General features: G+C 44.4%; 2 protein-coding genes across 6 annotated transcripts in view; one reads left to right on the top strand and one right to left on the bottom strand.

Moving 5' to 3' along the window:
• The window catches only part of DDHD2 (DDHD domain containing 2), a 46721-nt gene extending 37267 nt beyond the window's left edge, over positions 1-9454 (top strand). The window contains exon 18 of the transcript XR_013446628.1: positions 5659-9454. The gene's annotated coding sequence lies outside the window, so the exon portion shown is untranslated. The remainder of the gene's footprint in view (positions 1-5658) is intronic.
• NSD3 (nuclear receptor binding SET domain protein 3) overlaps positions 340-15560 on the bottom strand; it is a 120239-nt gene continuing 105018 nt past the window's right edge. For 2 of the 5 annotated variants that reach the window (XM_036109871.2, XM_036109873.2), the window contains exons 20-24: positions 10155-10271; positions 8511-8652; positions 7365-7471; positions 6619-6823; positions 340-6161 (exon numbers count right to left, since the gene is read on the bottom strand). In XM_036109871.2, the coding sequence (XP_035965764.2) occupies positions 5920-6161; positions 6619-6823; positions 7365-7471; positions 8511-8652; positions 10155-10271 (813 nt within the window). In that variant the 3' untranslated portion in view covers positions 340-5919. Of the gene's footprint in view, positions 6162-6618; positions 6824-7364; positions 7472-8510; positions 8653-10154; positions 10272-10641; positions 14966-15560 lie in introns of those variants that run through there. The other 3 variants (XM_036109874.2, XM_036109875.2, XM_078069604.1) reach the window with 2 other exon arrangements.

Raw genomic sequence — 15560 nt, 5'->3', positions numbered from 1 at the left:
TTCCAGGGGCCGCCGACCCCGAGCTGGCGCCCGGGATGAAAGTGACGCACATCTCCCCCTCCCGCCCTTCGCTCCACAGTCTCCTACCACACCGAGCGAGCAGCGGCATTCTCCAAGGGCCTTCCCTCTGGGACACCACCGCCAAACCCCACGTCTGTGTGCGGCATGGCAGCATTTCGGAGGACCTCGCTGTGCCGCAGGCCTCAGCGGCCGGGGGCGGGGCGGCGGTGGGGGGCACGTCTCGGGTCCTCCGGCCCGGCAGCCGGTGCCCTCCCTCCCGTTAGGGCCTCTAGGCCAGCAGTTGTGGCCAGAAACTACAGGCAATGAACAAGTCCACAGTTTAATTTGGAACATACAGGACAATTTATTGAAGTCAATCTCAAGCAAAATCTGAAGTCAGTGGAATGTCATTAAGAACCTTTCCAAATTAATCCTCACGGAAGCAAAAAACACATTTGAATCCCAAAGTATTTGTAAAATAAAAAAAGGCAACATCTCAGTAAATATAATGTACAAAAATTTATGTTCCTACCAGCACACACAGTAGTAAGAAGCTTAAAATTACAGGCAATCCTAAATACACTATAACTAGTCAACAATAAGCTATCTATATACAGGTTAACCAAGCTTTACACGTTTCACACTATGCAGTAAAACATAGGCCAATCAACAAAATCCCCAAAATATCATATATCTTGAAGTCTATGTGGCAACATCAAGTCATTATACAGTAATGCCCTAGTGGAACACCCCCCAGGGAAAATGAACACTAATCCCTTAGTGTCAAGAGCTTCTAGCCAAGTCACAGAAACTCAAAAGAGATTGACTTTAGTGAATATTGATGCTTTGTTATTAAAGACTCAAGTCTCGAGTGATTTAGGCAAAATAACATTTCACAGGATCTACAAAGTTTATTACAGATAAACAAAGTACAGAAATAACCAATCTACAAAGGTCATTATCATAGATAAAGATCACAAGAAAAAGAAAACAATCTGTAGGTATCTGTGTTTGTTGTGCAATATCACAAGTGGTTACAAATGAATTTCTCATATCAATTCCAATTGTGCACACACCCTTGTATAGAAAAAGGATCTTATTAGCCGGCTGTAATCATCATTTAGCATCTTGGTCATCGGAGGCAATGTGATTTTCTTTTTAACAGAGGGTATGTGACAGCACAAATGAGAAAAAAGAGCAATATTAATGACAACAGAGTAAAAAAGTAAATTGTATCCAGTCCACTCCTAACCTGACAAGAATACCTCATACATACCTCGGCCCGGTGATCTGATGGACACCGCGCCTCGTGCACATGTCGCAGGTCTGTGGCCGGCACCCGAGGGGGCTCGCTTGCCAATTCGCAGATGCGGAAGGTCACATAAGAAAACTAAGGACCGAATAAATGACTTTGGCAACTGTTCATCTTTTCCCTTTTTCTTAATGCATAACTGACTTTCACAGGCTACAGAAGGGCAGGCCGCTCCCCGCCCCCCACACACACATCTGAACTTGTCACTTAAGCAATGGACTGACGGAGAAAAGAACGGAAACGGTTTTTGAAACACACAGATTACACCCTGCGTTTCAGGAGTGTAATGTAAGTGCAAATTTTTGTTTTTTCCCTACACAGGCATATATATTAAAAGGAAAGAAGAGGTGCATGGGGATAGGGTTGACAAAATGACAAAATAAAGAACACACGTGGGAAATACTCATAAAAAGGCTGCTGGTATTTCATGCAAGAGTCTCTTCCCGAATGTGTACATGAAATCTGAGCTATCTGCTGTGGACACTCTCTCCCATTTGCAGAACTTTGCCTTTAATCCAAGTTGAAGAGGACAAGAGACTAGGTTGTTTTCAAAACAGTATACAAAACAATGCTTTCTACTTCACAAGTTTAAAAGTAACTGTAAAATAAGGGGAATCTGAAGAGTTTCAAGTACTTAAAAAACCTGAATTCAATGAGGCAGAGGTCTCAGTGTTAAAGTGACTACTTCGTACCTGTGGTAAACATCATTCCCCCTCCCTCACCCTGTTCTAACCCCCTTTTCTCCCTGTACCCCGCCCCGGGGAAAAGTTGGTAGATTTCAGTATATACACATTTCCAACTTTTCAATCTTCGTTAATACATGGCAAAGCCGTCTAATCAGATCTGTTCCCCCAGCTTAGCTGAAAATGAAGGCGGGTTCTAGTCTTGGTTTACAGACAACCGGGGACCAACTGTAAGTGGCCCGAGGCCAACGGAAATCGTTCCAAATGATCACTTTGTGTCTGCAGCAACTTGGCCAACTTGGGAAGTCGAGTCTGCGCTGCCAGAAGTACCTCCCGGGTGAGCTTCCCAAGCCCTAAGGGCTCTGCGGCCACCTGTTTTCTTATCCTGTTGGGAGCCCGCAGCGCCCTGACTTCAAGGTGAATGCTGACGGACCCCGGGGGGGGGGGGGGGCGTCCAGAGACCAGGCTCTGTAGGCTGCTCTCTGCCGTCCAGACTGCAGCGCTCGCCCTGGCCCTGGCCCTGGCCCTGGCCCTGACTGGAACACAAACCGTGCGACGAGGCCGGAAGGAAACTACTTCATGAACCGGGAGAGAAACCTGTCCAACAGCCTGCCCACTCTGAGAGTCCTCTACATGATTATCTCAGAATTCCAAAACATTATTTACAAGCATGTTTCCAAGTATTATGTGGAAATGGCAGAAGGGAGCTGGGAGCCGCCACCCCCCTATTATTATCATTATTTTAGTTTTTACATTTGTTCCTGACTTGAACACACAGATAGCTCCCAGTTTCAGTGATTCTAAAAGTCGGCCTATTCTATAGCTTAGGCCAGATCATTTTTAAGAATTAAGGTAGAGTAGGAACTTGTTAAAATAAAAATGAAAATAAACCCCACCTCCCTCCTGACTCTAGCCCTGATTAGCTATTAAAGAAGTGAATCCCTCCGGGCGGGCCGGCCTTCCAGGAATGAGGGGCCGCCAGCCCCCGCCTGCGCCGCGCATGCCCGGAAGGCCGCCCGGGATTTCCTCTGTAGTTGTTACCCATCTGATTTCTGAAGCTTTATGCTGATTATCAAACATTTTACATTCGCTTCTTCTTCCAAAGAATTAACATGAGGCTAAAAAAAGAACCCACCATTATCCCATGATGCTTTAAGTTATTTCATTTTGGGACAAGAATAAAACCCAACCATTTTTGCTCTGACCATACAGATTTACAAGCTAACAAATAGCAACCACAGACTAAGAGCGAGCCCCACGTCCTCTGACCGGCTCGCTGGGGAGGCGCGGGCAAGCGCAGTGCGTGCGCGCCCTGCACGCAGGAAGCACGGCCCTCTCTCCCCCTTCCTGCTTCGGCAGCCTGCACCGAGCAGGTGGGCAGTGACAGCCCGCAGCTGTGAGAGCGCCCTGGCCCTGGCGGGGCTCAAGCCACTTCCCGACCATTAAAGAGCACTCCTGGACGAAGACTCCAGAGCTATGGTTAGCTATTTTGTTTTCACCCTGATTTCTGCAATAGCGGAACGATCCTATTAGGTACCCCCAACCCCCCAAAAAGATTAAAAAATCTCAGCAGAGCTGTTGTAACACCAACAAAATGTGACATGATGAAGAAGCTGCATAAAAATACTGAAACCTAAGGTGTCTGTAGGTACCCAGCACGTACCCGGCTTACCATATAAAAGTCATCAGGTATTAAACAGCACTAAGTCCAAAACAAAGCAAGGAGGTAAGATTTCATGTGGGATACGGTTTCAGCGAGAGAGTTACATTTTGAATGTTAAAGGAAATCCTTCCTGTTAGTAAGTTTAAAAAAAGCAAACATTTATCTCATATATATATACACACACATATATATATATATAAAATAAAGTTTTAGTATGATAAAACCTAGATTTTCTTAAATTATTTTTAAAAGGACATCCAGCTATCTAACTGCTCAAGAACAAAGTTTAGTGTCCCGGCACGCCGTGCTGCACGTCACCGGCAGCGATCTGATTCGTAACGTGCACAGCATTTTCCATCTTGCTCTTTCTCCTGGGATCATATCCAATCAAGAGAATTCCTGGAGGCTCAATAAGTTACCTCAGAATTAATTGCTGGAATCAGGCAAATGGCAGTTTAGGAGCTTAAGTAAAGGAATTGTAGTGTGATTTTTTTTTGTTGTTTTATGTTTTTTTACAAGAGAAAATCCAGTTCAATTGCACATTTACATTAAAAAAAAGAGAGAGAGAGAGAGAGAGAGGCACAAAAGACCTTTTTTTTTTTTTTCCAGAGAAGAACTCTAAATTGATAAGAAAAAAGGAACACACATAACACAACGGAAGGAATGTGGCCGAGCATCTACCCTCCCTCCCTTCATAAGGTTCCTAGGTATTTCTTGAGGGAAAATAAATGCCACCAGGTACCAGCAATTGTAAGCAGTCAAAATTCACAGAGAAAGTTAACGTTCATTCAAGCTAGCCCTAGACTTCTACTTAGTACAGTGTGACAACAATGCCTGACATTACTATTTACTTCATACAAGGAATACTGGAATATACATATTCCGAAGCATTAAATGCAAGTGAATTTTGTGGGCAGACATCTTGATACACTTGCATCTATGAGATCCAAGCGTCCCAACCATTTTTGCTAACACTGCTTTCTTGGGAGCTTCCCTAAGTGCTTCCTAAAATGAAGTGTGTTTGTGTGGCTCTTACATACCCTGTAGAAGCGCTTCCCCTTCCTCGGTGGGGGTGATTTTAATTAGTAGAGAATACTAAATAGAAATTTACATATAACCGGGGGACACCCCTACCCCTTCCACGCCCCCAAAAGAAGAACTAAACCAAAAAGACCTACTCAGATACAACTCTGATTTGCCTGTGTCATTTTCACCAGGAAACTCGGCTGGGCCGGGGGGGTGGGGGGGTGGGGGGGTGGGGGGTGGGAATGTTTCATTTGGAGAGGGAAGCAGAGACAGGGAAGGAAATGGCCATAATGCCCTCCAGGTCAGACTAGGGTAGGGGCCCCGTTACACTGCGCAGAGGACGGTGCCTGAATGATCCAACTCCAGGTCTGGGCCTTTCATCTCCCTTTAGCTGCCTTTGTCCACGTGTCAGAGCAACAGGGACGACCATTCTAACTCTGCATTCACATCCACATAAACACGCCTCATCAGAAATGTCCCCTGTCAATGGAGAACATTTCAAACTCAGTGAGGGCACCCATTTCTGTTTTTCTCCAAAACCAAAAACCACATTATATACCTTTCTAAGTAAAGGTATCACATCATAAAGCCCAGCTAGGTTCAGACCACAGAGGTAAAATCCGCTGAGGCATCTTGTTTTCAAGAGGCCAGATTCAATACTCCCACGGAGCCCTTCTCTAAGACTATGAAAGTGTTTGGAAGGGAAAGAGAAGTGAGCCTACCTACTGCTCAGCAAAGAGGTATATAAAGATCACCAGAACCTTTTCTAGAGGGCCTGCTCCAACTGCTACTTCAAACACACACGCACACGTACACTGAATAGACTATCTGAACTACACTTCTCCAAAGTTTTAAAAAATGAAAATAAATAAAGGAATCAGGGCTACTTTTGCTTTTTACACCCAAGGAACACATCCTAGACTTTAAATGTATCTCATTAACAAAATTTCTTTTTCTCTTCGTTATTTTAAAAGCGAAGACATCTCTTTTTCCCGCTGCAAGGGCATGGAAGCATGATAAAAGGCAAGAGAAGACCAAGGGAATTTGGCCCGCCACAAAAGAATCCCCAACCCAACAAAACAGAAAAACAGACACGGCCAACCGCTTCTGCCCGCACGCACTGGCCCTGGTCGGCACGGCGGCAGCTTTCTCCCACTAACGTGCCATCGAGTCACTTGTTTCTTTTCCTTTTTTTCATCTCAATAAAAAAAAGAAAAAAAGAAATCACCACCCATTTATTCTTTCAGTTCTTCTCCATGATCTTGTGATTCCAGTTTGCATTTGATCTTGCTCCAGTATTCTGGCGACACAGGAGACTTGGGGTCGTGCTCCGAGCAGCAGAGCCGGCCTTCCAGAGCAGAGGGGACCAGAGTGCCCGCTTCATGATCTCTACAAAATGAGCGTGGGCAGAACTCGCAGAAGGAGACGGCCGCACCGCTGCACTCCTCGCACTGATGCCACGGGCACTCCCACTTTCCTGCGGAGGGGTGGGCACAGGGAAAAGAGCCCCGTTAGTGCCCGTCGTGATTACCCACGAAGAAGCCAGGTTCGCACCATCTGCTCTGACTGGAGACCGAATTCAGCTGACTATGACTCCGCATCTCGGCCACACTCATCTCAGTGGACGACTGAGTGTGGGCGTGCGCTCCGCATCTCGGCCACACTCATCTCAGTGGACGACTGAGTGTGGGCGTGCGCTCCGTCCCAAACTCAATGCCACAGGGGCCGACGGCTCGCCCACGGCAATAAGGAGCAAGAAACCGATCCTCCTGGCCCGCACCTATCCCATATTTGCAGACAGATTTTTCACTAGCATACTTTCGGTTCAACATTATCCATTCCATGGCTCCACTAAGGGGAGTGAAGTACATTCTAGGTGACACATCGTTGGCAGAGTCGCAAGTCAGGGAAAGGGTCCTGAAAGGCTCGCTTACCATATGGTGGCTGAGTCAGGTTAAGGCATAAGAGGTGGTATGCTTTGGGACAGTCTTTTTTGTCACACATGACCAGCTCTCCACCATCTCCACATTGAAAACAGTAGTCTTCATGCATCTGCTTTGGTTCTGCTTTGATTTTTCGCCTCTTCTGCTTTAACTTAGCATTTTTGGCCTTTTCTTCGGCTGTTGACGCACACGTCGACTGGCAGGGAGAAGGATGAACACAGCGCGTGAGGCTCTACATAGAAAGGGAGCTCCCATAACCTCAGGCTCATCTGAGTTCCCTTAAACTCTTTTGTTCAATTACCTAAAAACCAGCAGGAGGACTTATCCCATAACAGAACTAAAATAAAAATAAGGCTTCATTTTCTCTGACTTTTGAATACGGTGCTTTGCTTTTTAAATTGCAAAGATCCTGAGATATAATTCATGTACCACAGCACTCACCACTTAAAGTGGCTCATTCAGTGGTTTTTGGCATAGTGTGAATTTTAAAAAAGTTTTTGAAAAGGATGTTGATAACTTCAGATTTAATCAGAAATGCAAACACCTCTTCAGAACCTGACAGATCTTACTAAGAGCTGCTTCACTGGAAAGTCAGAGTCTACACTCTGGTTAAGGCGACAGTTGTGAACTAAACCGGAGACCCATTCGCCAGCCCTTTCCTGAGATGGTCACAGACTTCAACAGCCTCACTCCTGACTTCCCGCCGGCCTGGGGCGCTCGCTCCCCGCGCAACTGACCTTGGGCCGCACGCCCAGGAAGCCGCTGCAGTTCTCTGCGCCGCAGTGGCACTCAGTTCTGCCGTTGCCCAGACAGTCCAGGTTGTAATTAAACGTTAACTCCATCCCTAAAGCGAGAGAAATAATTACTCATCCTCAAGTCTCGGGGAACAGACATGCCGTCACACACACACTCTCATAGTGAAAAGAGAGACACAATTCTGACCTGAAGGCTTTTCCCTCAGCCGTGCTCTGCACTGAAGAGTGACAGGGGAAAAACAACAGAGGGACACATCCCCACCCACCAAGGATTACAGCAAAAACAGTCTATAAAAGCTGTCATATCCTTCTCATTGAAGTGCTCAGACACAATGTAAGAGACTAAGAATCTGAAATCTGTGCTTGAGAGAAATGGGCTCTGGCTTAGCTTGCTTTTCTCAAGCTAATTTACAGGAATTTCTGAATGAACAGTATGCCCATGGAAGAGTGGCGGCCACACTATCTCCGGTGACTAACGCTTTAGCGCATGCTCGGAACGGAGTTCACAGTGCGGATTTACTATTTACACCAAAGACCCAGGGATTCGGACTGGGAGGTCCACGCTTGCTGCTGGCTGGTCCTGAACAGAGTTCCGGGAATGCAGTTTCTCTCTTAGCTACAGCTCTTCTCTTCTCACCCATTTCCCTAAAACCTGGCAGAGAAGAAACTAAGTGTTGCTGGTAAGATGCTGGATGGCTGAGGAGACATGGAAGCAATAACGGCCTTCGGAAGCTTTTCGTGTCTAATTTGAAACAGACTGATCTTTCAACTAAAAAACAAACAAACAAAAACCCCCCCACACAAACCAAGAAACCAGCTGACGCTAACACAGTATGTTCATACTTTAAAGAAGAAAACAAAAGCTTAAACATCTGGTTATATTGGGCAGACAGGAATCATTGGGAGGAGTCATTCAGGAGGGTCGCGGACACACAGGATTCTGTAACATCCTCTCGGACAGAAAGGCTCTTGCTAAACTCCCTTTTGCAGGACATGGATTTTCACTTCTTAGTGGCAGATAACAGTTTCAAATATAATCCTATCTTACTTGAATAAATACTTGAGCATCAAACCTTGAAGGATGTCCTGCCCAGAGAGAGGGGCACGGGGAGCAAGTAGCTTTTTTACCTGCAGGAATATCACAAAGAGCAAAAAGTCCAACTCGAACATCTCCATTCACTGTCCACTTTTGTGTTTCACAGTTTGGATTACAACTGTGGTTCATAAAGCGAGAATAATTTCCTTTGGGGCCAGCATCAATTATACGGTCCTTCAGAAAGAAAAGAAATGAAAGGTACCTCTGACATAAAACGAAGTACAAGCCTCTCTCAGAAACCTCCACCTCGGTCAAGAGCCACAGGAAGCGGCGTTTTGCTACCAGCCGAAGTCTGGCGGCTGACAACTCCCACAACGCATGCTCTCCGGGCTGGAGACCAAGTTCTCTAGCTGATGAGCTTCAAGTCAAAGCAATTAAGATAAAGTGGAATTTATCTTAAAGTTGTTTAAACTTTGTTTCTAGACACAGACCACAGTAAAATGCACTTAGAAGATGACCCGGCCACAAGGGTGCCAGAGCGCAGAGCTCAGCCAGCCGCTTGGCGTGGGAGCCATGGGGCTTGCTGTCAGCCCTCCTTTCCTGCTCTGAACAAGCAGCGAAACCAGTCCGGGGATAAATGGACAGGAGAGTAGGCCCTAAAGAGGGACGGGGGAAATATGGAAGCCTTTCCTCTGAATGAAGATTTGGACATCTGATCGACGGAAGGGCTATCGTGTGGGACATACTCTTCAGTGGTTACCTGTTCCTTCTATTTTACTTACACTGACGTTCAGAACACAGTAAAAAGCTCAACATTCTGAATTCGAACTCTGATCATCCGGATGAGCTCTGGAGGACGGAGCCTCCCATGTGTCATCAAGATGGCTGGAGGGGCCCCGACAGTGAGGAGCGGACTTAAAGGGCTACTCAGGCATCAGAAATAAATGGCATTTTAGGTTTATGAAATTTCTGTTCATGGAAGTTGTAAAACTGTCAAACAATGACATATCAGTTAAAATAAACTTCTTGTAAGTGATTTCTAGTTCTTACTTTTAATGATATTCTAACTCAGTTTCAGGGAGAGCCTGGAACACAGGAAACACGGGTACTAGTCTTAGCCCTTCACTCGACTGTGACAAGATACCCAACAGATCGCTTGTCAGGGCTGGACCTCAGTTTCTCATCCTCTGCAAATCAGAGGACTGCTGAAGAAATTGCACAAGATAACGGATGTTCCGAACGTGTGGCAAATGGGACTTATGAGCATATGGGTTAATCTAGCAGCTTTATGATCATTTCGCTTATGATGGCATCCATTTGTCCTACCTCAGACATGAAGTTTCAGTACACAGAACAATTTAGAGTTAGAATTTTTGCTAAATCAGAACTTTAATGGGGCTTTAGAACTTAGCATGACAGAGCTGATGGTCTCGGTCAGTGATGGAGAAACTGAGAGCCAGGTCCTTCAGTGACTAAGAAGAGCTGGGACGAAAAGCCCCGTATGTCCGCCCTGGTCCTGGTCATCTGTCCACTCACATGCCACGTGCAAGGCTTCAATAATCAGCCTTTGCGTAGCCTGCTATAATTAGCACATTATGGGAGCTAGCATACTGGCTACTGTAAAGCGTTTATTCTCCTGAAAAAAAACAATCAAATTAGAGGAAACGGACTTCAATCTAAGACCATGAAACAAAGACCCAAAATCCTTTTTTCTTACAAAAAAAAAGCAATTTTACCTTGGTAACAGTTAACATATAAAAATTAGTTACACTGTTCTCGTGGGCTCTCTTGATTCGCAATCTGCATTCTTCTTCATCAATTAATTCGCCAACATATTCATTTACAAATTCGCCCTGCAGAGAAGCATGCACTATGTAAATGTAAGACCAATGTACTCTCTTTGAGAGCATTCTTTAACACCACACGTATAATCCAAGAGAATTAACCAAAAAGAATTCTGGAAATCTAACGCTAGAAACAACAGTAGTTGTCATTCCCTGGCATGCAGGGGGCACTATTTGTCTTGTAGCCGCGTCTCAAAAGGTGATAACCGGTCTTTCCTTGCTGACAATATGATTTATGACACTATGTCCAAGGGACATAATAATGGGAGCCTGAGATAAGGCTAACTCAAGTCTTTGAGGCTGTATTACAACAGACTTTTACTAAGTGTGCAGAGTTAGGGTTAATGCCCGTTAAAGATCTGAATCGGAAACAAATGAATTCTTTTTTTAAAAAAACTTTTTATTTTGGAGTAATTCTAGACATTCACAGGGAGTCACAAAAATAGCGCAGAGAGGATCCGTGCGCCCATCAGCTGGTATTCCCCGCCTGCAACATCTTACAGAGCTACAGGACTGTATTAAAACTAGAGAGCTGACCTTGGTACAATCTACAAATCTTATTCACATTGCACCAACTTTACATGCACTGCGTGTCTGTGTGTGTGTGTTAGTCCTATGGAATTTGGTCAGGCGTAGAATCATGTCACCATCACCACAACCGAGATACAGAACCGTTCCATCACCACACAGACCCCTTGTACAGTCCTTTCTAATTACACTGTCCTCCTTCCCTCCTCCACCCCATCCCATCCTTAATCTGTTCTCCATCGCTGTCATTTGGAGGATGTTCTATAAATGAAATCATACAGTATGTAATCTTTTGAGGTTGGCAAAAAAACCCCCTCAGTCTTAATTCTCTTGAGACCTGTCCCATTTGTTGTGTCAGGAGCTCAGTCTGTTTTCTCCCATTGAGTCCTCTTTCACACTATGGACGTACTGCGGTTTAACAGTTCACTCTCCTGAGGAATGTTTGAATTATTTTCATATTTTGGCTATTACAAATAAAGCTGTTGTGAACATTCCGGTAAAAGTTTTTGTGCAGACATAGGTTTTCATTTCTCTGGGATAAGTGGCCAGGAGTGCAGCTGGTTGGGTCAAATGGTGAGTTTGTATTTAATTTTTTAAGAAACTATTTCCCGGAGTGTATGCACCATTTCACATTCCCATCATACTTTCCCACTGTAGGAGAGACCCAGTTTCTCCACATCCTTTCCAGCATCTGGTACTGTCGACTACTTTTCATTTTGCTGTTCTCACAGGTGTGCAGGGATTAGCTTCTTTTATTACTTTTTAAAGATTTTACTTATTTGAGAGAGAGAGAGCACAAGCAGGGGGAGGGGCAGAGGGAGAGGGAGAAGCAGGCTCCCCGCTGAGCAGGGAGGCCGACACAGGGCTCAATCCCAGGACCCCCGGATCAGGACCTGAGCAGAAACAAAGAGACAGACACTTAACTGATTATGCCACCCAGGCGCCCCACGATTAGCTTCTTTTAAAATAAGGTAAATACTATACATTCAACATCTTGTGTTTATAAATTCATAGTCATTAACCCTTTCACCTCGAAAGCATGGCTGATTCAATCCAGGACAAGAGCATTACCTACAGAACTTTTCGGTCTTAAGAAAAAGAAATGTCTTGGGAAACAAAAATGTATTTGCTTATTGTTGCACCAGGCTTGTTCTTCTTCCCACCCCCGACCTCCTCCCCCATACAAATTTTCACTAGCCCTTCTCACGGTTCTTAGAATCACAGAACTGATAGTAAATATCAGTAATCTAAAGAGAAGTACCATATTTTCTGATTTTGGCAAATCATTAAGAACATAAGCCAATGTTTTTACAAATATTTAATCTTTCTCTATTGATAAAAACAAAAGATTGTCAGTTCTGTAATATAGAGAAAAAAGTTAATGGGTCAAATTGGAAGGAACCAACCTAATGACCCACGCATGTCTCTTCCCTTGGTGGTCTGCTGTTAGTGGGGTCAGTGAGGCTCTGAGTCAGCCTCAAGGAGCTACATACTTGTTTCCACTGGGGAGCGGTCACCCCAAAAGTTGACCTCTGGCTTTTTTCTCCCTCCCATTTTCACTGACTGTTAACCTATGACAAAGAATTAGGTTAGAAAAAGAAATGTACAAATACAAAAAAAGAAGAAAAAGAAATATACTACACTGATAACTGTAACACTATAACAGAACAGTTTATTTTCTCTACCTTTCCCTTCCAGTTCTTTCTCGCAAAGGACGGAGGAGGGTCTGCACATTTGTGTGCCACGCTCAGTCACCTTACCGGGCTTTCCCTCCATCCAGCTGGGGCTGTGACACAGCTGATGAACAATTCGCACCATCACGTGGGACCACCGCCCTCACAGGTAGGTTTCCTCGCCACCCCGTGTTACTAATTTAATGGCAGGTTTTCTTTAACTGAAACCCATAGAGCAGAACTTCAACCAAGTCGGCTATACATCATCTTTTCCACGTATTAGGATTCAAGGTAAGATTTCATTTAAAGAAATGGTTCTGTGGCTATCAAAGCTTCAGTATCATGTATTATGGTTTTATGAAAATGAGTGAATACAGGAAAGTTAAAGTGCTGATATCAAACAGGAAGAGTGCAAGTCTTAAAATTTGATACCACTGTAAATAAATATTCCTAGCTATTTTGTAAGAGAAATATTTCAGATGTCCCAAAGGGACAAACCTTAGCTTCAAAGAGTTGCTTACTGGGGCACCTGGGTGGCTCAGTCGGTTAAGCATCCGCCTTGGCTCAGGTCATGATCTCAGGGTCCTGGGAATTGAGCCCCAGCAGGGAGCCTGCTTCTCCCTCTCCCATTGCCCCTCCTCCTTTGTGTGCACGTGCTCTCTCTCTCTCTCTCCCCCCTCAAATAAATAAATAAAATCTTAAAAAAACAAAAAACAAAAAACGAAAGAGTTGCTTACTGGACTTAAAACCATTAACTGTGGGGCACCTGGCTGGCTCAGTTGGTAGAGCATGGGACTTCTGATCTTGAGGTTGTTGAGTTCAAGCCCCACATTGAGTGAAGAGATTACTTAAAAAAAATAATAAAATCTTAAAAAAAGACAAACCCAAAAGACACCCATTAACTGTGAATTCAATTGTGAACAAAAATAACCAAATAAAGAGCTTTAAAAATGCTAGAAATCTGTCCTTAAAGACCATGGCAAAAAGGTAGGGTGTAATTCAGCATTTAATATATATTTATTTAATTTCTGAGAAAGAAATCACCTTGTAACAGGAAGTCCCTTTTTTGGCTCTGGCACACATTTTCAGGAATCTGTTATGTGTGAAAAGAAGAGGACTGGCTGTGTACAATCAATTTCATCTTTGGCTTCTGTCCCCTCAATGCACCAAAAGTCTTTTCCATGTTGCTACTCAGTCTTTTATGATTTTGCTTTTCAGGAATTTATACTTCCAGCTATTTTGTAAAAGACCAATGGTCTTACATTAGCAATCCCTCAAGAGCTAACAGGCAGAATAATCCTGGCTATATTTTCTCTTGATTATATTAATTTAATAAATTAGAATACATTTTAAAATAAATGCAATTACTGGATAAATTTCAGGATAACCCCTAAACCTCCCCTGAAGTCACAGGCAAAAATTTGTATTATGATATGCATGGCATTAAAGTAACATCAAAAATTTTGCATTCTAGGGGCACCTAGCTGGCTCAGTTGGAGGAGTGTGCTCCTCTTGATCTCAGGGTCCTGAGTTCGAGCCCCATGTTGATGTAGAGATTAAAAAAAATAAACTTAAAAAATTTTTTTGCATTCTATAATGACTTTTTTTTGTTTTACTTTTTTAAGTAGGCTCCACGCTGAACTCAGGACCCTGGCATCAAGACCTGAGCTGAGCCAAGAGTCAGACACTTAACCAACTGAGCCACCCAGGCACCCCACTTACAATGACATTTAAATGCTGAGGGCCTTTGGCCAAGAGACCCAATGCATATATCTAATCCATCAGCGAATCCTGTTGGCTCTGCCTTCAAAATGTCAGCAATCCACCCACTTCCCTCCTGTTCTGAGACAACCCTAGCAGTCCACACCACCATCATCTCTCTCCTGGATGATAATGATCTCCTTTTTGCTACTCCTTCAGCCCGTGACCATAAATTCCCCAGACTACAGCCAGAGTTGTTCTTCTGAACCCCAAGGGTGGCACACAGGTACTTAAGGTGGCCCCCAAGATGCCTGTCTCCTAAGGCTTATGCCATGGTGTGATCCTCTGTCCTTGAGTGAGCGGCATCTGTGACATAAGTCTAACCAATAGACAATGGTGAAGGTGACAGGATGTATGTGATTATATGAGTTTGTTACATCAAGACTTTAGCATCCATCTTGCTGGAGTGGAGTGTCTCTCCCCCTTGTTGGCTATGAGGAAGCAAACAGCCATGTTGGGGAACCCTATTTGGCAAGGAATTGGGGGCAGCCTCTAGAAGCTAACAGCAGCAAAACAACGAGAACAACAACAACCCGAGACAAAAAAAACACCTGAAGCTCTCAGACCTACAGCTTCAAAGAGCAGAATTCTGCCAATAGCCATGCAAGCAGGAAAATGGATCCTTCTCCAGCTGAGGCACAATAATGAGAATCCAGTCCTGGGCAGCATCTTGAATGAAACCTTGTGAGACCCTAAGTAGAGGACCCAGCCAAGCACTGCCTGACTCCTGAGCCCTAGAAACTGTGAGAAAATAAAATGTGTGTTACATTATAAGTTCCCAAGTTTGCAATATTATTGTTATGCAGCAATAGAGAATGAGCACATCAGCTCAGATCAAGTCACTTCCCACTAAAATCATCCAGAAGCCTCCCTCCTGTGGCCTCTAAGGCGCATAAGATGTAGCCCCAGGCCACCCTCCCTCACATCTCCTACCTACCAACCGCCCCTCTCCTCCTCCTTCTCCAGGTGCACTGGCTCTCCTGCTGTTTCTGGAGCATGCTAAGGCCTCTGTCCTTGCTTTTTCTTCAGTTTGAAATGCTCTTCTCCCTTATGTGCCTGCAAGGCTTTCTCCCTCATGTTCATGTCAAACAGCACCTCCTCAGCCCTCCTTAACCAAGCAGTTTGAAATAACCATCCCTGTCACGAGCCATCCCCTTTGACTGCATTATTTTTCTTTACAGCATTTTAGTGGTACTCAACATTATATATCTATTTATTACCTGTCTCTAGCAGACCCACAAAGGTGTCTTGTTCACTATTGTTTTTCCAAATGCCCAGAGGAGTACCTGGCACACAGAAGTAGCTTCACAAACACGTGCTTAATGAGTGAGTTTCA

This window comes from Halichoerus grypus, chromosome 3 (genome assembly GCF_964656455.1).
Source record: "Halichoerus grypus chromosome 3, mHalGry1.hap1.1, whole genome shotgun sequence".
NCBI lineage: Eukaryota > Metazoa > Chordata > Mammalia > Carnivora > Phocidae > Halichoerus > Halichoerus grypus.
The sequence above is the reverse complement of the archived record's forward strand: the minus strand, read 5'-3'. Positions and strand labels throughout refer to the sequence as shown.